We start from the raw sequence: 27714 nt of genomic DNA, 5'->3' as shown, positions 1-27714 counted from the left end.
TCCTCTGTTTTCGTTCCCTGTTTATTGTTTTTTTTTTTTTTTGCCTGAAATTAAGAAGAAAAAAGTGGTAAAACAAGTCACCACTGTTTTTATTCCCCTGTTTTTCGTGGAAAAAATAAATGAAATTGAAAAAAAAAAGCAGCGTTGGCAATACAACATGAAACTTTAAATTTTTATTTTATTTTTATTTTTGATTTTGAATGTGCATAAGTCAAATCATATATTATTGATCTTACTTCGATTATTTGCTGTTTAGTTTCTCTCTTAAATGCTTTTTGTTTGTTTCCGGTATTTTGCTTTTATAAAAGTTTTAGTCCTCAATCATTCGTTCAAGGATTTGCTTTCTCTTTTATTAGGCATTTACATTGCTCTGTCAATCAATATTCATTTGAATTTCACAGTACACAAGCAATGTATATACCAAAACTTAATTATTTCTTTAGAATATATGAAAACGTAAGAGTTGTGAACTACTGCTTTCTTCTTCAACATGCGTCAACAGGGCAACAATAACCAAATACATGATATACAAAAGCGGTGCATGACTAATTCTTTTTCTTTTGCAGGTCATTGTTATTGCTCTTGTCAACTTCTTTTCTCACACATTCCCCAGCAGTTACCAGTGATCTTTTTTCTCTTTCAACTTGTTCTTAAATATTAAAGGCGAAATAGAAAAGCTCACCAACTCTCTAATCCCAGATAATTAAAGAGGTGCACGTTTTCTAAATCCTTTAACTTTTTTCTTTTTTCTTTTTATAGTGGAACCCCTGATCCTTGATCTTGACATTTGTTCCTTCATAATTTCCATCTACTTTCCAAGAAAAATTTCTCTGGTTTGTTTTAATATTATAACTTATTTTGCATGAGTTTTAAGTTACTATTCATTGTTAAAGCTTGTGCTCTTATTATTTCCTTTGGTTAATTTGCATGCTTTTCCCAAAAAAAAAGAAAAAAAGAAAAGAAAAAAGTTTATAAAAAGATTATAGGTTTTTACTCAGACCCTTGAAACCTTTCTGATAATACCAAAAACACTAATCCTTTAACAAAAGAAAGCAAGAAAAAAAAAGGTCCTAAATTTTAATATCTGTTGGCTTTGTATCGATATTGCTTGTTTGTTGTCTTTTATTTCATTGTTTGTATCTAAGTTTACTTGAAGATTAAAGATCAGTAGGAAAAGCCCTTTTTATAAAGCTAACATACACATTTTAGAATAGGGCTCAACCGCATGAAAATATTTACATTGTAGTATCTCATATTAATAATCTAAAAAAAACCAATCTAACAAGTTCAAATTCACTGAAATCTAAAAAAGATTGCTTTTAAGGAGTACATGATAGCTATTAAATTTTGGTTAAAGATCTTTTAGGCAGAATTGAAATTCAGTCAGTCATAAATCAACCAATCCAACGAGTTCAAGTACAGAGTCAATTGAACAAATTCATCACTTGCAGAATTAAGCTTATCTTCCGCAATTGAGTTGTTTCCATTAGAAATTTTCTCGCAGTCACGAGACTATCATCAGAACATGATTATTTATATAAGAACAAGAGTTAAGAGGAGAAAAATAAGGCAAAACAAGATTCTTCTGTTTTCATTCCCTTTTTTTTTTTTTTTTGTTTGGTGGTTGAAAAATTTTATCTCTAAATTTTTATAATTTTTCGTGAAAGTTTATATTTAAATAAAGGGTTAAAAAAATCTAGTTCTAAATTTATGCATTGAATGATTATTATTATATTCTCTTAAAATTGGTTACGATATCAATCAAATAACAAATAGAGCTATTAATCACTTTGTTAAAAATGAACATGCGTTCTGTTTATATGACAGAGCAAAACACGGGGTGCACGCTTAAGTCATGTTCTTTTACAGTTCAATTGTATTACTTACTCATAAACTCTTTACTCACATTCCTCTGCAGTTAACCGTGATCTTTTGCTCATTAAAATTTTTCTTATATAGTCAATGCCAATAGTGAAGCTCATAAACTCTGTGATCCTGAATAATTAAAGAGGTGAACTTGTTCTAAATGATAGCTATTCAACTTGGTTAAAGATCTTTTAGAAAGAGTTCAAATTCAGTCAATCATAACTCAACCTATCCAACAACTCCAAGTCTAGAGTCGATTGAGCAAGATTCATCACATGCAAAATTAAGCTTATCATACCCAAATTGAGTTGTTTCGGTTAGAAATTTTCCAGCAGCCATAAGCATCATCATTGTGTTTCCGTTAGGAAATTGAGTTGCTTATCATACCCAAAATATTTATATAAGGACAAGAGTTGAGGAAAAGATCCCTCAAGGAAAAGGTCCCTCTGTTTTCATTCCCCTGTTCTTTCGTTTAGTGATTGAAAAATTTTATATCTAAATTTTATTATTTTCCATTGAGGTTCATTTAAAACAGAAAAGAATTAAAAATGTAATTCTAAATTTACCCTAATTCACGGAGTGATTATTATTATGTTATCTCAAAATTGGCCATACGAATTAAATGACTAATAGAGTTATTGACAATTTTGTTAAAAATGAACAACCGATAAGTCATTATCTTTTGCACTTCATTCTTATTTCTCTCATAAACATTTTAATCACATTTCTCTGTAGTTAACAATGATCTTAAAATTGTTCTTACATATTCATGGCAAATGAAGAAGCTCATCAACTCTGTGATCCCAGATTATTAAAGAGGTGCACATGTTCTAAACCCTTTAATAGTTTCTTTTGATACCATAATCTAATCCTTGATCTTGATAATAGTGCTTTCGCAACATCCAAGTAAAAATTTCTCTTGTTTGTCTTAATCTTGTCATTTAGGTTTCTCGACTTTTAATTTATTATTCATTGTTCACTTCTGTGTCTTAATATTAGCATTCGTTAACTTATTTAAATCCATCCTTTTCAACAGCCAGAAAAATATATATTGTTAAGCAACAGGAGATGGCAGAAGTATGTCTTGCTATTTTTTCCAGCATTGTATCAGAAGGTACAAAGACATTGTCTGAACCGATTATAGGGCGGATGTCTTATGTGCTCAAGTGCCAGAGCTACATAGATGGGCTAAAAGAACGAGTAGAGGAGCTGGGACAAAGAAGAAAAAGGGTGAAAATACTGGTTGATCAGGCTACTGAACAAGGATATGAGATTTTTGCGGATGTCACAGAGTGGCTAGGGAAAGTTGAGCAATTCACTCAAGGGTATGCAAAACACATCATTAATGATGAAGATGAAGTTAGGAAGCCCTGCTTTAAAGGATTGTCCCCAAATTTGATGTCTCGTTATAAACTCAGTAAACGAGCAGTGGAGGATGCAAAATATGCTGAACATCTCTTGGCAACAGGCAGCTTATTGATCGTGAGTAATGTTTCCCACCCTCCTCCCCCAAAGATGAGAGAATTTGGCGACATGAAAGATTACAATATCTTTAATTCGAGAAAGAAAATATTTCAAGATGTTATAGAGGCGTTGAAAGATGATAAACTCAACATAATTGGGGTCTGCGGAATGGGCGGCGTGGGTAAAACCACGCTAGTCAAGCAAATTGCAAAGCAAGTTATGGAAGATAACGTGTTCGATAAGGTCGTTATGGCTGAGATAACAAAGAACCCAGATGCTCAAAAAATTCAAGGAGAACTCGCTTCCGATCTAGGCATGAATTTTGACTCGAATGATCTCATATACCACAGAGCAAAACAACTATGTCAAAGATTGAAGAAAGAGAAGCGAGTCCTCATTATATTAGATAATATTTGGACAAAACTTGAGTTGGACAAAATTGGAATTCCTTATGGGGATGTTGATGAGAAAGATAAAAATGATGATCCGAGAAGATGCACGATAATATTGACGTCTAGAAGTCGAGATTTATTGTGCATTGATATGAATTCTCAGAAAATGTTCTGGATCGATGCTTTATCAGAAGAAGAAGCATTGCAGTTATTTGAGAAGATAGTGGGTGAGTCCACAAAAGCATCTGATTTTCGACCTTTAGCAGAAGAGATTGTTGGAAAATGCGGAGGATTGCCTGTTGCACTGAGTACAGTTGCAAATGCTCTGAAAAATAAGAGTCCTGCCATTTGGAAGGATGCGTTGAATAAGCTGACAAGTTCCAATCTAAGAGAAATTCATGGTATGGATGCAGATGTGTATTCTCCAATAAAATTGAGTTACGACTTCTTGGATGATGAAGCAAAATCTTTGTTCCTTCTTTGTGGTCTGCACCGTGAAGGTCGTCCTATACACGTACATTACTTACTGAGATATGTTATGGGATTGAGATACGATAAGGGTTTGGGTCTATTTAGAAATGTTTACACATTGGAAGCAGCAAGGAATAGAGTGGATGCATTGATCGACAATCTAAAAGCTTCATGCTTATTGTTGGACGGTGATGCTGAAGATGAAGCTAAACTGCATGACGTCATTCATGTTGTTGCTGCATCAATTGCAGAAGAAAAGCTTATGTTTAGTATTCCAAATGTTGTTGACTTTGAGAGAGAGATGGAAGAGACAATACAGAAAGGTCCAATTGCTATTTCTTTACCTTATAGAGATATTCAAGAGCTCCCTGAAAGGTTGGAATGTCCCCAACTCAAGTTATTTTTGTTGTTTGCAAAGTACGATAGCACTTTGCAAATTTCAGACCACTTTTTTGAAGGGACGGAAGAACTCAAAGTCTTAGATTTTACTGGAATTCGTTTCTCTCCATTACCTTCATCACTTGGTCGCCTCATTAACCTTCAAACATTGTGTTTAGATGGTTGGCGACTAGAAGATATAGCAATAGTTGGACAGCTAAAGAAATTAGAGATTCTCAGCCTTCGAGGTGCCGAAATTAAGCAGTTGCCACTTCAGATTGGACAATTGACAAGGTTACAGTTGCTAGATTTGAGCAATTGTAGCAGCCTTGTGGTGATAGCACCAAATGTCATATCGAAATTATCTCGATTGGAAGAACTATACATGGGTGACAGCTTTTCACAGTGGGACAAGGTTGAAGGAGGAAGTAACGCCAGTCTTGCTGAATTGAAGGGGCTGTCAAAGCTAACTACTTTGGAGATAGATGTTCGGGATGCTGAAATGCTGCGCAGGATTTGGTCCTTGGGGAATCGCTAAGATATAGGATATGCATAGGAGAAGTGTGGGGCCGCTGGTCTGTTAAATCTGAAACATCAAGATTGATGAAGCTTCAGGGGCTAGAAAATATTAGCATTCTTTTGAGGAATCATGGAATGAAAATGTTGCTGAAGAAAACTCAAGATCTCTATCTCCAGGAACTGAAGGGTGTAAAGAATGTTGTTCCTGAATTAGATGATGGGGAAGGTTTTCCACGATTAAAGCATCTTCATGTAGGAAATTTTGCGGAGCTTTTACATATTGTCGGTTCAATTCATTGCAAAGTCTTTCCCCAGCTAGAGTCATTGTCTCTTTTTGGTTTGCTTAATTTGGAGAAGATATGTTACAGCCAAATCACAGATCAATCTTTTATCAACCTAAGAATCTTTAGCGTACGTAATTGTAACAAATTGAAGCATCTCTTCTCATTCTCTATGGCCAAAAGCCTATTGCGGCTTCAACAAATAAAAGTGGGTCTTTGCAACAACCTGGAAATGATTATTGGTAAGTGTTGGAAGTATTTTGAGGAATTATAAAAAGCTACTATTACTTAATGACAGAAGTTAATTATTAATTTTGTTTCTAGGACTCAACAAGGAGACAAGTAATTTCGGTTTTAAAGAAATCATTGCAGAGGATGATCCTGTTCAGAAGGTGATAATTTGCTCTTTAATAATTAATTAATATATTATCATGATTTATTTCAATCATCAAAAGAATATTAGAGATTTAGGGAGGGGGAAAAAAAAAAGCTTACGGTTTTGCTTTGCAGGCCATTCTTCCAGGCTTAGAGGAGTTGGAACTTGATAGATTAGCAACCATTGAAAAAGTATGGCCGGATCAGTTTGAGGGAATGTCTTGTTGTCAAAATTTAACAAAAGTGACCGTGGAGAGGTGTCATCGCCTGAAGTATCTAATAAATTTGTTGACATTCTCAATGCCTGAAAGTTTTGTGAATCTTGAAATAATGAAGATAGTTGATTGCAAAATGATAGAAGAAATCATAAAATCACAGGTTGGAATAGAAGCGAAACATTGTATTGTTTTTAGGAAATTGAAGTACTTGAGGCTTGATTGTTTGCCAAGCCTGACAAGCTTTTCTTCGAGTAATTACACTCTTGAATTCCCCTTCTTGAAACAAGTAGTTGTGAGACAGTGCCCAAAGATGAAGATTTTCTCTCAAGGAGGACTCTTACACACACCAATGTTGAACAAAGTGCAACTCACTGAAGAAGACGATGATGAAGGGTACTGGGAAGGCGACCTCAATAATACCATACAAAAGTTATACTACAAAGAAGTGGTGAGTATTAATTAAGCATTGGTGCTAGCCACTAGCTTTATTTTATGAATAACACAAGAGTCCTAACCACATAAAAATTATCTTATATAAAGTGGTGAAATAATATGGTAGGTTGACATATATATACATGTATGTATGTATGTATGTATCCATGTATATGGCCCATGTTTTGTTTTTCATTTAACCAGTCATATTATGTTACATCAATTTTTATAACATTATTTAGATAATAGTGTCTGAAACTGTATGATTATTCTTGATTTAATTTTGTTATTAGTTTTTTTTTCTATTATTAGTATTATCATTAAAAGGTAAACGTTTTCTTACCCACCTCATAAATTAGCATGCTTTATTTTGTCTTTAACTTATTGAAAACATTAACCCACGCCCATTTAGCTTTAAAAGTACAAAATGTTTGCCGAAGAATATCATCAACACAGGCCCCTATTCACGCTATTCTTTTGGATAGTAAATGGGGGTGCGTTGATGTTATCATTAATTTGGTAGACATCGGGAAACTGTAATAATATAAAAAACAATTGTGTGTGTATATATCTAGTGAATTTTTTTTTGGTTTGTGCAGGATAGAGTTCGTGAAATGACGAAGTTGGAACTCTCAAACTTTCCACGTTTCAGAGAAATGTGGCATGCCCAAGCACTGCCTGTTAGCTTCTTCAGCAATTTAGTAAAGCTAGTGATGGATGACTTCAAGAATATGACTACTGCTATTCCAGCCAATCTTCTACGGTGCTTGAACAAATTAAAAATTCTGGAAGTGAGGAATTGTGATTCATTAGAAGAGGTGCTCCATTTAGAAGAGCTAAATGTTGATGAACATTTTGGCCCTCTGTTTCCTGTTCTTGACCAGCTAGAGCTCATTAAACTTCCAAAACTCAAAAGATTCTGCAGCTTCATTGGGAATGTTATTGAGCTGCCTGAGTTGTTGAATCTGAACATTGAGGATTGCCCTAATATAGAAAAATTCACTTGCAATTCTATATCTATATTGCACAGGACAACAAATAAAGAACCTCTGGAAATAACACCAAAGGAGAACTTCCCGCTAGCTGACATACAGCCTCTCTTTGATGAAAAGGTGATTGTTATTAAGTTTTTTTTTTTTCCTTCGCTTTCATTCACATAGATGTAATTCTCATTAGAATTAAAATTAATTTTAGTTAATGATCTTTCTGTTGTCTTTACTCTTTATATCTAATCTAACGGTTCTAATGCAGTTATTAACTAAAATTTCAGTATACACTCATAAAAATGTCATCAAATTAGTTAAATGATTGGTAACAAAGGGTGAACTCTATCCATATTATCGCTATTAAGATTTGATTTATGTGCTTCAAGGGTAACTATTTGAATTTTATTTTTTGGTTCCTCTGCAACTAAATACAATTTGGATATAAAATGCTGTCGTCAATCTTTTCCATGAAACTGCTTACGAAGACTACCGACGTTAGATATATGTTCTCATTTACAACTTTTTTTTCCCAGGTTGCATTCCCCAAGTTATGTAAGTTAAAGCTGTCTAGAATACCCAAGGTGTCGCATCTATGGAAGAAAATTTCCGAATCCAACAAAGTTTCCAAGTTTTTGAATACTCCAGTAATATCAGAATGTAGTAAGTTACGAAAATTAGTACCATCTTTGTTGCATTTGGAATATCTGGTGACTCTTGAAGTGTCGAAGTGTCACGGGTTGACAAATTTGTTGACGATCTCAACAACTAAAAGTTTAGTACATCTTTTAGTAAATCTTGAAATAATGAAGATAGCTGATTGCAAAATGATAGAAGAAATCCTACAATCACAGGTTGAAAAAGAAGAAGAAATCCTACAATCACAGGTTAAAAAAGAAGCGGAAGATTGCATTATTTTTTTGAAATTGAGGTACTTAGGACTTGATTGTTTGCCAAGCCTAACAAGCTTTTATTCGGGTAATTACACTCTTGAATTCCCATTCTTAGAAGAAGTAGTTGTGAGACAGTGCCACAATATGAAGATTTTCTCTCAAAAAGGGCGCTTACACACACCAATGTTGAACAAAGTGCAATTCACTGAAGAAGATGAGGATGAAGGATGCTGGGAAGCCAACCTCAATGATACTATACAAAAATCGTACGACAAAGAAGTGGTCAGTATTAATTAAGCATTGGTGCTAGCTTTATTTTATCAATAATACTAGAGTCTCAACCTCTTAAAAATTATTTTATACAAAATGATGTGATATAATATGGTAGGTTGTGTGTGCGTATAGCCCGTGTTTTGTTTTTTGTTTAACCAATCATATTATTTTATATCAGCTTTATAACATTATTTAGACAATAGTGTTTGTAACTATATCTTTACTCATTATTTAATTTTGTTATTAGTTTTGTTACTGTTATTAGTATTATTAGTAGTATTATTATTAAATGGTAAATGTTTTTACCCAGTACCCACCTCATAAATTAACATCCCTTATTTTTGTCTTTAACTTTTAAAGCTAAAAGTACAAAATATTTGATAAAGAATATCATCAACACAGGCTCCTATTCACTATATTCTTTGAATAGTAAACGGGGTGCGTTGATGTTATCATAAATTTGATGGACATCTGGAAACTGTAGTAATCTAGAAAACAATTGTGTCCATATATATATCCACTACAGTTTTCCTCTTTTTTTGTGGTTTTTGCAGGATAGAGTTCGTGAAATGACGAAGTTGGAACTCTCAAGCTTTCCACGTTTGAGAGAAATGTGGCATGCCCAAGCACTGCCTGTTAGCTTCTTCAACAATTTAGTAAAGCTAGTGATAGATGACTTCACGAATATGACTACTGCTATTCCAGCCAATCTTCTACGGTGCTTGAACAAGTTAAAAATTCTGGAAGTGAGGAATTGTGATTCATTAGAAGAGGTGCTCCATTTAGAAGAGCTAAATGCTGATGAACATTTTGGCCCTCTGTTTCCTGTTCTTGTCCAGCTAGAGCTCATTAATCTTCCAAAACTCAAAAGATTCTGCAGCTTCATTGGGAATGTTATTGAACTGCCTGAGTTGTTGAATCTGAACATTGAGAATTGCCCTAATATGGAAATATTCACTTGCAATTCTATATCTATATTGCACAGGACAACAAATAAAGAACCTCTGGAAATAACACCAAAGGAGAACTTCCCGCTAGCTGACATACAGCCTCTTTTTGATGAAAAGGTGATTGTTATTAAGTTTTTTTTTTTTTTTCCTTCGCTTTCATTCACATAGATGTAATTCTCATTAGAATTAAAATTAATTTTAGTTAATGATCTTTCTGTTTTCTTTACTCTTTATATCTAATTTAACGGTTCTAATGCACTTATTAACTAAATTTTCACTATACACTTATGAAAATGTCATCAAATTAGTTAGATGATTGGTAACAAGGGGGTGAACTCCATCCATATTGTCTCTATTTAGATCGGATTTATGTGTTTCGAGGGTAACTATTTGATTTTTATTTTTTGCTTCCTCTGCAAATAAATAAAATTTGGATATAAAAAGTTGTGATCAATCTTTTCCATGAAACATGCTTGTGAAGACTGCCGATGTTAGATATATATTCTTATCTACAACTTTTTTTTAATTTAATTTTCAGGTTGCATTCCCCAAGTTATATAAGTTAAAGCTGTCTAGAATACCCAAGGTGTCGCATCTATGGAAGGAAATTTCCGAATCCAACAAAGTTTCCATGGTTTTGAATACTCTAGTAATATCAGAATGTAGTAAGTTACGCAAATTAGTACCATCTTTGATGCATTTGGAATATCTGATGACTCTAGAAGTGTCGAAGTGTCACCGGTTGACAAATTTGTTGACGACCTCAACAACTAAAAGTTTGGTGAATCTTGAAATAATGAAGATAGCTGATTGCAAAATGATAGAAGAAATCCTACAATCACATGTTCAAGAAGAAGCGAAAGATTGCATTGTTTTTCGGAAATTGAGGTACTTGGGACTTGATTGTTTGCCAAGCCTAACAAGTTTTTGTTCGGGTTTTTACACTCTTGAATTCCCATCCTTGGAAGATGTAGTTGTGAGACAGTGCCCAAAGATGAAGGTTTTCTCTCGAGGAGTAGCCTTGTACACACCATTGCTGAAGAAGATGAAGATGAAGGATGCTGGGAAGCAACCTCATTGATGCCATGCGATAATTGTTCAATGAAATGGTGAGTTTTAATTAAATACTTGGCGCTAGCTAGCTTAGTTATATGAATAATATTAGGGCCTCAAACACTTTTAAATTGTTTTATAAAAACTAATATGGTGCAATATGATTAACTGATGATTGTTTTGTAAATTTTAGTTCAACCCCCCACTATTATGAAAATTTAAAACAATGACTATATGTTATGACAGTTCTTTTTAAAAACTGTATTATGAATGATCAAATGCTTATAATGATGGTAGTCATTAAATGTCAAGTTAAAATATTATTTTAATTTTAATGATGGAGTAGATAATAATGACCGTTTTTAGACATAACGGTCATAGTTTGTCTACTAAAATTTGGTCTTAATATTAATGATGATTTTTTATTAAAGCTGTCATTAAAAGGAGAAGATAATAATGACTGTTTTTAGATGTAAGGCTCATCATATGTCTACCTAAAATTTTGTCTTAATATTAATGATGGTTCTTTAAGAACCGGAATGTAAATATTATTAGAGACTGTTTTTAGATAAAACTATCATTATCTGTTCAAAATGTATTTATGCTATGTTTACTTATTGGAGTGAGAGTGAGGAGTGTGGATTTCTCCCACTCCAGTATTTACTTACATATTTTAAGGGGCGAATAGGAATCCCACTTCGTGGAGGGGTGAATAGGAATCCCACTTCGTAGACCCCACTCATTTTTTGAATGGCCCAGGCCACTTCTTCGTTTTTTACCCTTTTTTAATTAAATTTAATATAATTCTATTTAATAAAATAAAATAAGTAATATCATACTTATTTAAATAATATTATTACATTATTTTATAAAATTACATTTATTAAAAATAATAATATTAAACTTTTTTTAATATAATATTGCTATATTTAGTACAAAATAACATTTTACATTGTTTCTAAGTTAAAATTACTTAAAAATAATATTATTCATAAAGAATTGATAACTCAATGAAATGAGAGTTATCATAGCATTACTAGAAACTAGTATTACTTGGAGAATAAATGATAAATTTTTATCTCATAGTTTTAGTTACATTTTGCATAAATACCTATTTAAGTTTATTTATAATAATTTGATGTGTTGTAGAGCATTTTGTGCTCTGATTAAGTGCACTATTGTAGGTGACTCAAAACCTCATGCCTTGTTGATGGATGCTGTAGAAGAATGACTATATTGTTGTAGCAACAAGCCTGTAGAAAATCACAGAATACTTATCTGTATATGAACAAAAACAAGTTTGAACCAGAGAGAATGTTGTAGTAACTATTGCAAAAATCTAGATCAAATACAAACCAAACTGTCCGGATTGTTCATGTGCTAACTAATAAAGTCTACTGCAGTCGATACTGCACTACCACTATCATGTGCAGACAACATAGTGGCAGGCAACACAAAAGGGAATGTGCTCCTAGGATGCCAAAAAACACAAGTGTCCTAATGCTTTTTAGTTGCCCAAATCCCAAGATATAAAAGAGCATATTTTAAGGAAATACATCATCCACGACCGACACATGCAAAGAGAACAAAAAGAGACATTTCAGAGTTGCAATAGAGGCATTTTTCGTGTTGAAAAATGAGAGATAATAGAAGATTAAAGCGTGACATTTTGGGTCTTTTGTATCTCAACATTTTTTCTTGTATTTGTTTATTTTGTTCTCTCTCTGATAATGTATTTAATGGAAGACAATTGTGTTGTTACTGTTTCAAAGCTCATCATGAGCTAAACCTTAATTTAGTTGGGTTTTGAATATGCTTAATGGTTATTTAATTTACATGTGTATGTTGCTCAGAACCTGTTATAGCATTTTGTTTTAACTTTACTTGTAATTGCCTACCTCGGTTGACTACCTATTTAGTGGATATTAGATAAGAAGGAGCCTAAAAGGTTTGACTTAGTGGAATAAATTAAGAAATACATGGTTCTAGATTAGGATTCCTAAGTTGAGTTAATCTCGATTTAAATAGGGTCATGCTTAATCTAAGATTAGTGAAGAACTAGATTTAGGGATTCACCTTGTAGGGCAAATAGAGTCTAAAACATAAAATGCTATGTCTAATGTTAGTTTAATAACTAATCATTGTTAGATTACATATAGATATAAGATATCCAAAAAATGACAGTTGAAGACGCTATAACAACTGTGTCTCAATTGAAAGATATTCAATAACCAATAAGTGAGTTTACAACCCGACTACCCTTTTGCCATTTAGTATATTTTTTTGTTTGACTTTAGATTCTCTTTATTGCATTCTATTTATTGCATTGTTAATTTCATTAGATCATTAATATCATCATTTATTTTCTTTTATTTAGTTTATTAAAATTGCACTGTTAAGATTGCTATAGTAAGTCCTATAACATCAATCCATGTGGAGACGATTTTGATACTCATCATTATATTATTTGTTGTGTACACTTGTACATTGACACTTTACCAAGTTTTTGGCGCCGTTGCTGGGGATTGAGTTTAACACCCCAGTTCGAAATCCAAGGGCAAATATGTCTACAACTCACATATGAATTTAAATAACCCTTTACAATCGAAAATAATTCAAACCTCCAATATAATAGGCAGCGGAATAATTTGAAAATTTGTCAAACCATCTATCATCCTCAATTCAAGTCTACCTTCTCACTCATTACGAATCATTCCTGACTTTTGGAAACTGAATCACAATAAACTATAATGAGTACAAAACTCAGTAAGAAAATTAGTTTTTCTTATACTAAAATACATCCATACTTATACATAATGCAAATAGATGATATGTCATGATCTTTTGGAAATACTGTAAAATAAATTCATAAAAATCTCTTTCTGTCGCTTTCAAACTTTCTCATTTTCTTTCAATAAAATACGTATCCTACAATGTGGCACTTTGCACCATGCGTGGCACTTTGCGGCGCTCTGGCCCTCAAGAGGTGGCCCCAACACAACTTCAAGAGGTGGCCCCCAATGCAAAATCTCATAAAACAAAAATTCCATTTGCTAAAATTTACTTGTTCATTCATAGAAAACTCAATGCATTTTCGTGCTCATGCCAATGAACCATCACACATACATATGCCCATGTACATAATCATGCCCATTACATAACAACACATCACATAAACACATGAGTAGAGACATATAAATCCATATTCGTACATATCAAAATAGGTTTTTCATACAAGTCAAACATATATATTATTTATTGTGATTTGTTTTAAAGTCTAGTTTACTTACCTCTTGGCATCCTCATGCAACAAATGCATACTGATATCATCAACCTTAAATCATCAATAAATTTCTCATAAGATATAATCAAGTCTCAATCATAAACTCTAATGTCCTGAAGTATCTCAATTTAAACAACTCGTAAGCTCAACCTCAAATGTCCTCAATAATCGGCCCTCAAAACATAACAGTGCATATTTCTCCGATTTTTAATAAATTATTCTCTTATTGGAAGAATCTCAAATTTTACAGACCATATGCTGACACATTGAAAGTTCATTGATAAATATTTCGTAACATAATTCCTTCAAAAACTATTGAAAATAACTGACGTTTCAGACATCATCAATACTGTCAAACAGTTTTCTGTTTTGACTCCAAAACTTCTCCCAACAATAACAACTTAATTTCATGTGTTGCCTATGGCAGAACTAAGAAGAAGAAGACTTCTTCTTTTTTTCTTTTCTTAATTTTCTCTCTTGTCTCTCCATCTCTCTCTCTCTCTCTCTCTCTCTCTCTTTTCTGTCGTTTTTTTTTGCAACCGATCCCTCTTTTCCTCTCTCTCTTATAATGAAAAAAACATCTTGTTCTATTTATACTAGGGCAAAAAAGGATCACTAAAAATTAAAAAGACTTAAATACCCTTAGGAGATTTGGAATATTACATTGAGTGCATATTGTGAGTTTTTAAGTCAATTTTATTTGTTTCCAATTTTTTTCTTTTAATTTGTTTGCTATGTTAACATAATGCTTTAGAAACCCTTGCATGCTCAAGTATAAACCTGTTGAATTTTAGTTTGATCCAAAAATTGAAAGAACTGCAAGGAGGTTAAGAAAAGAGCATAGAGATAAGAAAAGAACTGCAGACATGGATGGTTTGTAAAATGTGGGAGATTTGAATCCCCAAGGAGAAATGAATCCAATTAATGTTCAAAGAGATAATCCTCTTCCCATTTTAGATCTAGTTAATGCACAAAGAGTTCAAGAATGTCAGTACAGGCAGATTGGTCAAGGGCAAGTAGAGAATAACAACATTTTCTGCATGACAATTGATAGAGAAAAAGTTGTTAGGGACTATATAGTGTTAACCCCTCAAACCATAAATCCTGGAATAGTCAAACCCAAAGTTCAGGCTGCTCATTTTGAGCTCAAACCAGTAATGTTTCAGATGTTACAGAAAGTAGGATAGTTCAATAGACTACCATCAGAAGATCTTCATCTTCACCTTAAACTATTTTTGGAGGTGAGTGATGCTTTCAAGATTGTTGGAGCATCACATGAGGCATTGAGGCTAAGACTCTTAATTTTCTTTGAAGGATCGAATAAGAGAATAGTTGAACTCTTTACCACATGATTCAATCTCTACATGGAATACCTTAGCTGAATTTTTTTTGATAAAGTAACCTACCAAGAATGCAAAGTTGAGGATGAGATCACATTTTTCCATTAACTTAACGATGAAAGCTTCTATGATGCTTGAGAAAGATTCAAGGAGTTGTTTAGGAAATATTCTCATGATGGTATCCCTTGTTGTATACAGTTAAAAACTTTCTACAATTGTCTAAATTCAAGCACTAGATTGATGGTAAACAATTCAGCAAGTGGGGCCTTGTTATCTAAGTCTTACAATGAGGCTTATGATATTTTGAAAATGATAGCCAATAAAAACTATTAGTGGCCATCTACTAAACAAACTACAATAAGAAGAATAATATGAGTTTACAGTGCAGATGCCTTGATAGCATTATCAGCCTAAGTAACCTTATTAACAAATATGGTAAAGGATATATCCACTGTTCTAGCAACTATCAAAAAAGTTGCTAAGGCATCATGTATTTATTGTGGAGAAGGACATTTGTTTGATAGTTGTCTTAGAAATCATACCTCAGTCAACTATATGGGCAATTATAACAGACAGAACCACAACAACCCTTATTCATACACTTACAACCCTGGATGGAGGCAGCACCCAAACTTTTCATGGAGCAATCAGAATCAAAATCAATATGTTGTAGAATCTAGTGGACAAAATAGATCTGCTCAACCATTTAGATTTCATCAGAATAATCAAGGGCGAAGAGACACCAACAATGATCAACCCAACTCCCTTGAAGCCTTGATTAAGGAGTACATTGTGAAGAATGAAACATTTATCTAAAGTCAAGCTATTTCCTTAAGAAACCTAGAAAATCAGATGGGACAGCTTACTACAGTATTAGGTAACAGACCTCAAGGTAGTTTACCAGGCAATACAGAGGACCCAAGAAGAGAATGGAAAGAGCATTGCAAAGTAATTAACTTAAGATCTAGAAAGGATGTTCACATCCTAGTTGGTGTACTAAAAAAAAGAGTTGAGCCCACTTCAATCTAAGAAAAAACTCAAGTTGAAGAAGAGCCATAACCCTATACTTCACAGTGACAGGTGAAAACAGCAAAGCACACCAATCCAATACTTTACAAAAAATGATTATCAAATACCTATTGATGAAGATCTTGCACACTAACCACACCAATCCAGAACATGGCAAAAGTGAAGTAGTTTGCACAACCTTCTGCAACTCAGCCATTTAGGTACCCACCACCCTTTTCTTAAAGGTTCAAGAGACAGAAACATGACAAGCAGTTCAGTAAATTCTTTGAAGTGTTAAAGCAACTGTATATCAACATCCCTTTTATGGAAGGTCTAGAGCAAATGCCAAATTATGTGAAATTCTTTAAGGATATTTTGACAAAGAAAAAAAGGCTAGGAGAACTTGAAATAGTTGCTCTAACACAAAAGTACAACCACATGCTTCAGAATAAGATAGCTCAGAAATTGAAGAATTCAGAAAGCTTCACAATTCCATGCTCTATAGGCAATAAATACAGTGACAAGACACTTTGTGATTTAAGAGCCAGCATTAATCTCGTGCCCTTATCTGTATTTAAGTAATTGGGTGTTGGAAAGGTCAGACCAATAATAGTTACCTCACTACTTGCTGATAGATCTCATGCCTATCTAGATTGAAGATGTACTAGTGAAAGTAAATGAGTTTATTTTTCTAGTTGACTTCATAGTATTGGATTTTGAAGCAGATAAAAAAGTGTTTATCATTTTAGGTAGACCTTTCTTGTCTGCTGGTAAGACTCTAATTGATGTGTAAAAAGGAGAACTAATCGTGAGGGTTAATAATTAGTAAGTTACATTCAATGTGCTAAATGCCATGAAGAGTCCTGATGATGTTGAAGATTGTAATTTTGTTAATGTTGTGGATTTTGCTATAGTAGAAAGATTAAACAGTTGCTGCAGTAAAGAAGAAATCAAGGCTGCAAGATTTAAAGAACTTGATGATAAACCTCAAGGCCTTGAAACAACTGACATAACATGGCTAGAAGAAAAACAACCCTTCAAAACTGAGAAGCAAATTAAATATCTTGATCGTCAAATAGGGATATAAAATATTCTATTTCTTTTATTAAGTCCTCCTGTTTTAGAATTAAAACTTTTACCTTTACACTTGAAATATGCTTATCTTGGTGACCGTGATCAACTTCATGTAATCATTTCATCATCTTTGAATGCAGAACAAGAAAACAACTTAGTTTTTGTATTAGGGAAACAGAAGAAGACCATTTGATGGACCATGACAGATATCAAAGGAATCAACCCTTCAATATGCATGCACAAGATTCTACTGGAGGATAGTTATGGCAATTCTATAAGCAATAGAAAAGATTAAATCTTATTATGAAGGAAGTTGTAAAGAAAGAGATCATCAAATGGCTTGATGTTGGAATCATCCACCTAATATCAAACACCTCATAAGTGAGCCCAATACAATATGTTCCAAAGAAAAGTGGAGTGACAGTTGCAGAAAATAAAAAGAACGAGTTTATTCCTATAAGAACTGTAAATGGATGAAGAGTCTGTATGGACTACATAAAGCTAAATAAGACCACAAGGAAGGATCGCTTTCCACTGCCTTTCATAGATCAGATACTGGATAGACTCGCTAGAAAATAGTATTACTGTTTCTTATATGGATACTCAGACTACAACCATATTGATGTAGCACTAGAAGACTAGGAGAAGACAAAATTTATTTTTCCTTATGGAACCTTTGCCTTTAGAAAGATGCCATTTGGCATGTGCAATGCTTCACCAACTTTCCAAAGGTGTATAATCTCCATCGTTTCAGATATGATTGAGCAAATACTTGAGGTATTTATGGATGATTTGTTTCATTTTTTGGGGAATCATATGATGACTATTTGTATAATTTAAAAAATAGACTTAGAAGATGTGAAGAGACAAACTTAGTATTGAATTCGGAAAAATGTCGTTTCATTGTACAAGACGAGGATAGTCCTAGGTTATAAACTCTCTTGAAAAATGATATAAGTGGATAAGGTAAAAATAGAGGTGATTAATAAACGTCTATTATCCACTTCAGTTAAAGCCATAAGGAGTTTCTTGAGGCATGCTGGATTCTATAGAAGGTTTATTAAGGATTCTCCAAAATATCAAAACCTTTATACATGTTGCTGGAGTGTAACAGACCTTTTAATTTTGATGATGATTGCTTGAAGGCCTTCGTTGAGTTAAAGAGAGCTCTTGTTACAACAGAAGTTATTGTAACACCTGAATAGAGTATGCCTTTTGAGTTGATGTGTGATGCTAATGATCATTCGGTTGGAGCAGTGTTAGGGCAGAGAAAAGGCAAGACTTTCCATTCCATTTATTATGCCAGTATGACTCTAGCTAATGCAAATTCAACTATACCACAACTGAAAAGGAGATGCTGACAATTGTATTTATATTTGATAAATTTAGAGCCTATTTGGTTGGCAGCAAAGTGACTGTTTACATAGATCACTCAGCCATAAAATATTTGACTCCAAAGAAAGATGTCAAACTAAGGCTAATCAAGTGGATTCTCTTGCTACAAGAGTTTGACTTATAGATTAAGGATAGAAAAGGAATAGAGAATTAAGTAGCAGATTATCTTTCAAGGCTTGAAGTAGATGCAAGCACTTTGACGAAGCAGGATATCATAGAAACATTTCCTGATAAGCAATTGTTAATATTGCAGCATGCACAGATGCTGCAGCAATCTGAATTTCCATGGTTCGCGGATTTTGCTAATTTTCTGGAAAGTGGATTGCCACCACCTGACTTGAGCTACCAGCAGAAGAAGAGATTAATTTCTCCATGATGTCAGAAGCTATTAGTGGGATGAGCCCTACTTGTACAAGATGTGTTCAGACTAGATAATTAGAAGATATATCCCTGACGAAGAGATTTCAAGCATTTTATAGTCTTATTTTGCTGCAGTATATGGTAGACACTTTGGAGGACACTAAATAGCAGTAAAAGTTTTTCAATCAGGTTATTACTAGCCTTCCAGCTTTAGAGATGCTTATAAGTTTGTTAGTGCTGTGACAGTTGTTAAAGAGCATGAACCATTTCTCAAAAACATGAAATGCCACTGACCAATATTTTAAAAGTTGAGCTTTTTGATATATAAGGGATAGACTTTATGTAGTCTTTCTCATAATCTTTTGGAAACTTATACATCTTAGTTGTTGTGGACTATGTGTCGAAATGGGTAAAAGCTACAGCATTGCCAACAAATGATGCCAAGGGAATGGCAAATCCTTTATAGGAATATTTTCACAAGTTTTGACACCCCAGAGCCGTCATTAGTGATGAAAGAACCCATTTTTACAACAGGATATTTGCTGTAGCATTGGCTAAGTATAAGATCAAGCTTAAAGTTGCTACATCATATCATCCACAAACGAGTAGTCAGGTAACATTGTCCAACAGGGAGATCAAAAAGATTTTAGAAAAAGAAGTGAATCTTAGTATAAGGGATTGGTTTACTAGACTAAATGATTCTTTATGGGCTTACAGAACTACTTACAAGACATCACTTGGCATGTCTCCATACAAACTTGTTTATGGCAGAGCTTGCTATTTGTTGTTAGAACTGGAGCATAAAATATATTAGGCAGTTAAACAACTGAACATGGGTATGCATGCTGTAACAGAGCAGAGGAGGCTACAACTTTTTGAGCTAGATGAGTTGAGGTTATTCTTCTATGAAAAGGCAAGAATCTATAAGGAGAGAACCAAGCAATGGTATGACAAGAAAATCCAGCAAAGAGAACTCATTCCAGGCCAACAATTATTGCTTTACAACTCTAGACTGAAGCTTTTCCATGAAAATTTAAAGTCTAGATGGTTAGGATCCTTCAAACTCGTCAAGGTTTATCTTTATGGAGTTGTTAATCTTAAAGATGAAAGAATTGGCCAAGAATTCAAGGTTAATGGGCATAGAGTGAAGCACTATATGGGAGCTGAGGTGAACAACCTAAACGAGGATCCAGTTTGAGTAAACAAGGAAGGTGAGACTGAAGAACCTAAAACCAAGTGCTAATTAGGAGGGAACTAAATGAGGGAAGTTTATTTTGAATTTTTAATCACTTTAATATCATTTTTGTTGTTATTAAGTTTATTTCTCTATTTTGTTTTAATTTATGCAACTAATTTCTATGTTTTTTTTTGTCTTTCCCCCTCTCTTTTTGAATGTTTAAAATTTTTAAAATCTTTAAATTAATTTTATCTCTTTTTCTCTCTATTTATCTTCCTTTATAAATTTAAGCTTTTCACTGTTTCACTTTTCACTACCAATCTCTCTTCCTCTACTATAATTTTTAAAATTATGCTCTCTCTCTCTCTCTCTCTCTCTCTCTCTCTCTCTCTCTCTCTCACTCAAAGTCCCAATCTCTCATTATAACGCAACTCCTTTGAGTGCTGCAACAATACTGAGAGTCAAGGCACCTACTAAAAGGTTGAAGGACTAAGAAAGATTCCACAATCACAAAGTTGAAGAGAAGTATAATAAGTCCATAAGATCTCGTAAAATTTTGGAAGAGAATGGTTTTGAAATTTGTTGAACAACCCACTGTCCTAATCAGCATCATTCTCACAGCTGCTATAAAAAGGGGGTGGATCAAATTCTGTGCACACACTTAAGACCAATGATCCAAGTTGTAAAGGAATTTTATTCTAACTTGCTGGAGTAAATCCAAATTCCTTAAGACTCTAGGGTGATAAATGTCTTTTATGGTTTGCCCCTACTATTAATTGTGAATATGCTGAATTTATTAAGAGCATAACTATTAAGAAATAGAGGGCGGTTTTTAAAACAATAATTGTGGAAGGAAGTGAGTAGGTTAATGAAGAAGCTGGGATTGTTAATAGGATAGGCCTTAAATTGATTATAAAGCTTTGGGTGAACTTTTTAAAGTCTAGGCTTATGCCCGCCACGCCACGCCACAACAATGTCAATGCTAGAGTGAAAGGATGGACAATTGATGTTGGGAAAGTGATTGAGCAAGAAATTAGAGACTGTGCTACAAAAAAAAAAAAAAAGAAATCAGTTGCCTTTTTATTCCTCTCACTCATCATTGGGATTTATGAGGCCTTTGGTGTCAAAATTTGTTGACAATGATGAGAGGGTTAAAAATGAAATGGCCCTCACAGCAAGAACAATAGAGAAGATTGTTGGAGAATCAGCTGCTACAACAACCCAAAGCATCCAGTTGCAAGAAAATCAATAAAAGCCACTAGATTTGGGAAGATTCTGAAAGATTTGAGTGACAACTTAAATGCTTGGAGAGAAGAACAAAAAAAAGTAAATCAGAGGCTTTAGGCTTACTTGCTGCATCAAGAAACTCAAAAACACCAGTTTGTAGTTTATATGCAGAGCAAGAATGTAAACTTCCCAGAGTCTCTGTTGTAGTAGTACAATTTCCACAAAGCAATTGAGACTGTTCCAGCAGATGATGAAAATGATGAAGGTGAAAAAGAGGAAAAAGGAGAAAAAGTGAAAAAGATGAAGATGAAGAGGAGACTGATGAGAAGTAGGAAGAGCAGCTACCAGCAGTAACTCCTGAAAGCTATGGCAAACAGAAGATCTTGCTTGATGAAAATCAAAATGATAATGATGCGGCCATTTAAGAGACCATTAACAAGTCTGCAATGACAGAAAGAGAAAAGAAAAGGTTGAAGGAGCTCAATGTCGACATAACTGCTGAGGAACTTGCAATAACACCTCGTTCAGCATTAGCAACAAAGAAGTCTCCCAAGAAATCTCTAGTCAAAATTCCTACAGTCTCCAACAAAAGAAAAAGAGCACAAATCACTAAAGTAGAGATAGTTTATGTATAAGGGTTGAAATTCTATCATAACTGTAACACCCTAGGCGAATCCCACATCGGCAAAGCACGGGAGAGATGCTGGGTTTATAAGGGGTGATCCACACCTTAATTGGCAAGACGCGTTTTGGGGTGTATGGGCGCCCCAAGAACAAATTCGTGCGGGCCTTGTTAAGGCCCAAAGCGGACAATATCTTGCCAGGTCTGGGTTGGGTCATGACATTGTGGTATCAGAGCAACTAAGTTAGGATTCTGTAGACTTTCTTTTACGGTTTAATTAGATTGTCTAATTAAATCGATTACATTTGTTTTGTAGACATGAAGAAGGACAATATGGGTATGAAAAGTGTCAAGAATAAGGGATGGACAGAAATTGATAGGACCGAACAATTTATCTTAGGAGGAGTTCTTGTCAAAGATCTTAGGAGACTTCATAAGCAGCGAATAGATGATAGACTAAGACGGACTATAGAGGTCTACATCGATACTCCTCCAGGACCTGGAGCTTCAAGAAAGAAGCTCAATGAGGCTATACGTGGGCTACGTGTTTATGGCAAGGGAGCTAACAAGAATAAGCTTGTAATACGTCGCCTATTTTGGACAGGACCTCGATTTAAGCCTTACTATAGCAAAGGATGGGTATCTCCAGGTCTAAATAAACTACCTTATAGAACTCCTAAGGAAATCGAGACAGATGGAGTCACGACTAAGGAAAGGAAAGTAAAGATAGATCCTTTTCCTATCCGGTTGAGTACACCTATGAACTTTGTGGCTGTAGGACATGAAACTCTATAGACTTTATTGAGGTTAATAGAGTGATTAAATATTTTAAGGCAAGGAGTAATCATTTATGACTAGTAATTCTATTTTGGTCTTTTTGGCTTTCTATGTTGCTTGCGACTTTGTAATAACTCTTGTTATATGATCTTTGGTATTAACGTAGAATGAAATATTTATTGCTCTTGTTTACAATATCAAATTTTCTTAGTTACACTACTTATTCAGTACTCTGCGCGCTTGCACGACCTTTAGCTATGAATTATTTACCCCTTTTTAATTATTTATTTATTCTCCGTGTTATAGTCAAGAGATGTCACGTAGGGGAGGTGCTAGGCATGCCTCTAGCTCGAGAGATGTTTTAGGTATCGCTGACGACGCTGACCCAACCTTGCACGAGATGGCTAACGAAGGAAATCCTATGATGCGCGCAATGCTTAGATTGATGGAACAACAAAGTAAGTTAATTCAAGATATGGCTAGAGGCAGAGTTGGGGCACAAGAGAATGTGCCAGTTGAAAGGCAAGGTGGCGCAAGAGATCATGGGGCTATGGTGAACTTAGAACGATTTAAGAAATTGGGACCACCTACCTTTCAGGGGACTGCCGATCCCATGGTTGCAGAGGCATGGCTAAAACAGATGGAGAAGATATTTGTGGCTATGGGTTATAATGATGATCAAAGGGTAATATTAGCCTCATTTGTCCTTCAGGGTGAGGCAGACCACTGGTGGGATGCCAAATCTCGTCTCATAAGGGCTGGCTTGCAAGATGCACCCATTACTTGGGAGTTATTTTTGGAGGCTTTTCATGAAAAGTATTTTCCTGAACGAGTTCGACATCAGATGGAGGCTGATTTCTTGAGGTTGACTCAAGGAACAAAGTCCGTTGCGGAGTATGAGGAACAATTTACTGCCCTCTCTCGTTTTGCTCATACCTTGGTTGCTAATGAAGGTAGTAAGTGTAGGAAGTTCCTGGAAGGGTTACGTCCTAACATTAAAGGGCGATTGACCATCCTTAAGATTAACAATTATGCCGATTTGGTGGACCGAGCAATTCTTGCGGAGAAGGATATTCTTGAAGCCCAAGTTACAAGGGATCAGAGAAATAAGAAGAATCAACAAGGTGGACCGCGAAATGGAAGTTCCTTTAGGCAGGGCACTCACTCCCAGAAGTATAATGGTGGAGGTAACAAATGGGATAACAAGGGTGTTACTGGTGACACCGCTCGGAGGAACTACCCCATTTGTCGACATTATGAAAGGAGGCACCCTGGTGAATGCCATTGGAAAACTGGAGCTTGTTTTGCTTGTGGAGAATCTGGGCATAGGATTATGGATTGCCCAAAGAGACGTAGCGAGACTACAAATACTCCGACTAACGAAGGGCAGAGGAAGAAACCGAGGGTGCAAGGGCGTGTTTTTGCACTAACAGAAAAAGATGCTGAGGTGTCCAATGATGTAGTATCAGGTACATTGTCCTTATTCTCTAGAGAAGCCAAAGTTCTTTTTTATCCTGGTGCTACACATTCATTTGTATCTTGTGTGTTTGCCCGTTATGCTAATGTGCCTATCACACCACTGGATGTTCACGTAACAATTAGTACCCCTATGGGGGATTGCCAGTTTATAGATCATGTCTATAAGTCATGTGTGATCAGATTGTGTGATAAAGAATTCCTTGTGGATCTCCTACCTTTAGAGATGCACGATTTTGATTTGATTTTGGGGATGGATTGGTTAGGACCTTACCATGTTTCAATAGATTGTTTTGCTAAGGAAATTATTTTTCGCCTACCTGGCGAGGAAGAATTTCATTTTCAAGGGAATCATAAGAGTCATAAAGCTTTGATTTCTATGGTTAAGGTAATGAAAATGCTAAAGAAGGGGTGTGAAGGATTTTTAGCGTATATAGTTGCTGACCATCCCGATGGGGCGTGCCTTGAAGACATACCTATTGTAAGGGAGTTTATTGATGTATTTCCTGAAGATCTTCCGGGACTACCCCCAGATCGAGAGGTTGAGTTTACTATAGAATTAGTTCCTGGTACTACACCTATATCCAAGGCACCATATCGGATGGCACCCATTGAATTAAAAGAACTAAAGGTCCAGCTACAAGAATTACTAGATAAGGGTTTCATTCGTCCTAGTGTGTCGCCTTGGGGTGCTCCCGTTTTGTTCGTAAAGAAGAAAGATGGTTCAATGAGGTTGTGTATAGACTACCGGCAGTTGAATATGGTTACCGTCAAGAATAAATACCCTCTTCCCCGAATTGATGACCTCTTTGATCAATTACGAGGTGCAGCGGTATTCTCTAAAATTGATTTACGATCTGGCTACCATCAATTGAAAATAAGAAGTGAGGATGTATCGAAGACAGCTTTTCGAACTCGTTATGGACACTATGAGTTCTTAGTTATGCCTTTTGGATTAACTAATGCTCCTGCAGCATTCATGGATTTGATGAATAGGATCTTCCAACCTTATCTTGACCAGTTTGTCATCGTCTTTATTGATGACATATTAATTTACTCTAAGAGTAAGAAGGAGCATGAGACGCACCTGAGGATTGTATTAGAAACATTGCGGGAGAAGAAGTTGTATGGAAAATTTAAGAAATGTGAGTTTTGGCTTGATCGTGTGATGTTTTTGGGACATATAGTGACGAAGGATGGTATTTCAGCAGATCCAGCCAAAGTGGAGGTAATTGTGAATTGGGAAAGGCCTGCTAGTGTGACTGAAGTAAGGAGTTTCTTAGGATTGGCAGGTTATTATAGGCGCTTTGTCAAAGGATTTTCTAGCATAGCAGCACCATTGACTAATTTGACTAAGAAGAATGTGAAGTTCAATTGGGATGAGGCATGTGAAAAGAGCTTTCAAGAGCTCAAGAGTCATTTGGTGACTGCCCCCGTTTTAACTCTCCCTTCTGAAGGTGGAGGTTTTGTGATTTACAGTGATGCTTCCAGAAAAGATTTGGGTTGCGTTTTAATGCAACATGGTAAGGTTATAGCATATGCTTCTAGGCAGCTAAAGAATCATGAACAAAACTACCCAACACACGATTTGGAATTGGCTGCTATAGTGTTTGCTCTAAAAATCTGGAGACACTATTTGTATGGGGAGACTTGTGAGATCTTCACCGATCATAAGAGTTTGAAGTACTTGTTTACTCAAAAGGAATTGAATTTGAGGCAAAGAAGATGGTTGGAGTTGGTAAAGGATTTTGATTGTTCTATTAATTACCATCCAGGTAAGGCAAACGTGGTAGCAGATGCCTTGAGTAGGAAATCATCTGGGTGCATGGCTCATCTTATCACCATGCAATCTCATTTGGTAAAAGACTTGAGGAGATGTGGGATTGAGGTAGTTACTCATGGGCAAGCAGACGTGTTAGCACATTTGACAGTCCAACCCACTCTAATTGATAGAGTTAAGGTAGCTCAGAAGAACGACATAGAACTCAATAAAATCCGTGAAGATGTGAGCAAAGGACATAAGCCCGGATTTAGACTTGATAATGGGGATGGATTATGGTTGGGACAAAGGTTATGCGTGCCAGCAGACGAAGAGTTGAAGGCGGAGATCTTAAGAGAAGCTCATGAATCATCTTACAGTATGCATCCTAGTAGTACTAAGATGTATCGTGATCTAAAGCAAAGTTTTTGGTGGAGGAATATGAAGAGAGATATTGCTGCTTTTGTGTCTCGGTGTTTAGTCTGCCAACAAGTAAAGATTGAGCATCAAAGACCAGCAGGAACTTTACAAACGCTTCCTATTCCTCAGTGGAAATGGGAACACATAACAATGGATTTCGTTTCTGGATTACCTCGTTCTAGGAGGGGATGTGATTGCATTTGGGTAATTATTGATCGATTAACGAAATCAGCTCATTTCTTGGCAAGGAAGAGTACAGACAATGTAGGGCAACTAGCTAAGTTGTTCATTAAGGAGATAGTGAGGCTTCATGGGGTTCCAGTGTCAATAGTGTCTGATAGAGATCCACTGTTCACTTCAAGATTTTGGGCTAGCTTACATAAAGAGTTGGGGACGAAATTGAGATTTAGCACTGCTTTTCATCCACAGACAGATGGGCAATCCGAAAGGACTATTCAAACCCTTGAGGATATGCTTCGAGCTTGCGTCCTAGACTTTAGTGGTGGTTGGGAAGAGCACCTAATGTTGATCGAATTTGCTTATAACAATAGCTTCCATTCGAGTATTGGCATGGCACCATTTGAGGCATTATATGGAAGAAAGTGTAGGTCCCCAATCTGCTGGGATGAAGTTGGTGAAAGAAAACTTTTGGGTCCAGAATTAATACAGATTACTGTTGATAAAATCAAGTTGATTAGAGGACGTCTTCAAACAGCTCAGAGCAGACAGAAAAGTTATGCAGATCGTCGTAGACATGAGTTGGAATTCGAAAAAGGAGATTTTATTTTCTTGAAAGTATCGCCATGGAAAGGGGTGTTTCGGTTCGGGAAGACAGGAAAGCTTAGCCCTAGATTTATTGGACCATTTGAGATTTTAGAGAGAATTGGTCCGGTGGCCTATCGCATAGCTTTACCACCAAGTCTGTCTAGGCTTCACAATGTATTTCATGTGTCTGTGTTAAGAAAGTACATTGCAGACCCTTTACATGTGCTAGACTATCAACCGATTCAGATAAATGAAGACATGTCGTATGAGGAACAGCCTATTGAGATTGTCGATCGAGACGAACAAGTATTAAGGAATAGAGTTATTCCCCTAGTGAAGGTACGATGGATGAATCATTCTATTGAGGAAGCCACTTGGGAGAGAGAAGCAGAAATGTTGGAGAAGTATCCTCAACTCTTCCATGCATAAGGTAACCTTTTAATTTCGAGGATGAAATTTTTGTTAGGAGGGGAGAAATTGTAA

General features: G+C 35.2%; 3 protein-coding genes and 1 non-coding gene across 4 annotated transcripts; 3 read left to right on the top strand and 1 right to left on the bottom strand.

The window, feature by feature from the left end:
* Positions 1-2934: 2934 nt before the first annotated feature.
* Positions 2935-5109, top strand: LOC127902312 (disease resistance protein At4g27190-like). Its single transcript, XM_052441176.1, has one exon. It carries the CDS (start codon positions 2935-2937, stop codon positions 5107-5109), a length of 2175 nt encoding a protein of 724 aa, XP_052297136.1.
* A 3997-nt stretch (positions 5110-9106) lies between these two features.
* Positions 9107-10746, top strand: LOC127902485 (uncharacterized). The gene is made up of 2 exons (XM_052441626.1): positions 9107-9612; positions 10034-10746. Exons 1-2 carry the CDS (start codon positions 9115-9117, stop codon positions 10574-10576), a joined length of 1041 nt encoding a protein of 346 aa, XP_052297586.1. The 5' UTR covers positions 9107-9114; the 3' UTR covers positions 10577-10746.
* A 4500-nt stretch (positions 10747-15246) lies between these two features.
* On the bottom strand, positions 15247-15353 carry LOC127902836 (small nucleolar RNA R71). The gene has a single exon (XR_008055474.1). It is a non-coding gene; the product is annotated as a small nucleolar RNA R71 (small nucleolar RNA).
* A 4487-nt stretch (positions 15354-19840) lies between these two features.
* LOC127902311 (uncharacterized) lies at positions 19841-20206 on the top strand. The gene has a single exon (XM_052441175.1). It carries the CDS (start codon positions 19841-19843, stop codon positions 20204-20206), a length of 366 nt encoding a protein of 121 aa, XP_052297135.1.
* The last annotated feature ends 7508 nt before the right edge of the window (positions 20207-27714 follow it).

The sequence above is a fragment of the Citrus sinensis genome, chromosome 5 (assembly GCF_022201045.2).
Source record: "Citrus sinensis cultivar Valencia sweet orange chromosome 5, DVS_A1.0, whole genome shotgun sequence".
In the NCBI taxonomy this organism is placed as follows: domain Eukaryota; kingdom Viridiplantae; phylum Streptophyta; class Magnoliopsida; order Sapindales; family Rutaceae; genus Citrus; species Citrus sinensis.
The sequence above is the reverse complement of the archived record's forward strand: the minus strand, read 5'-3'. Positions and strand labels throughout refer to the sequence as shown.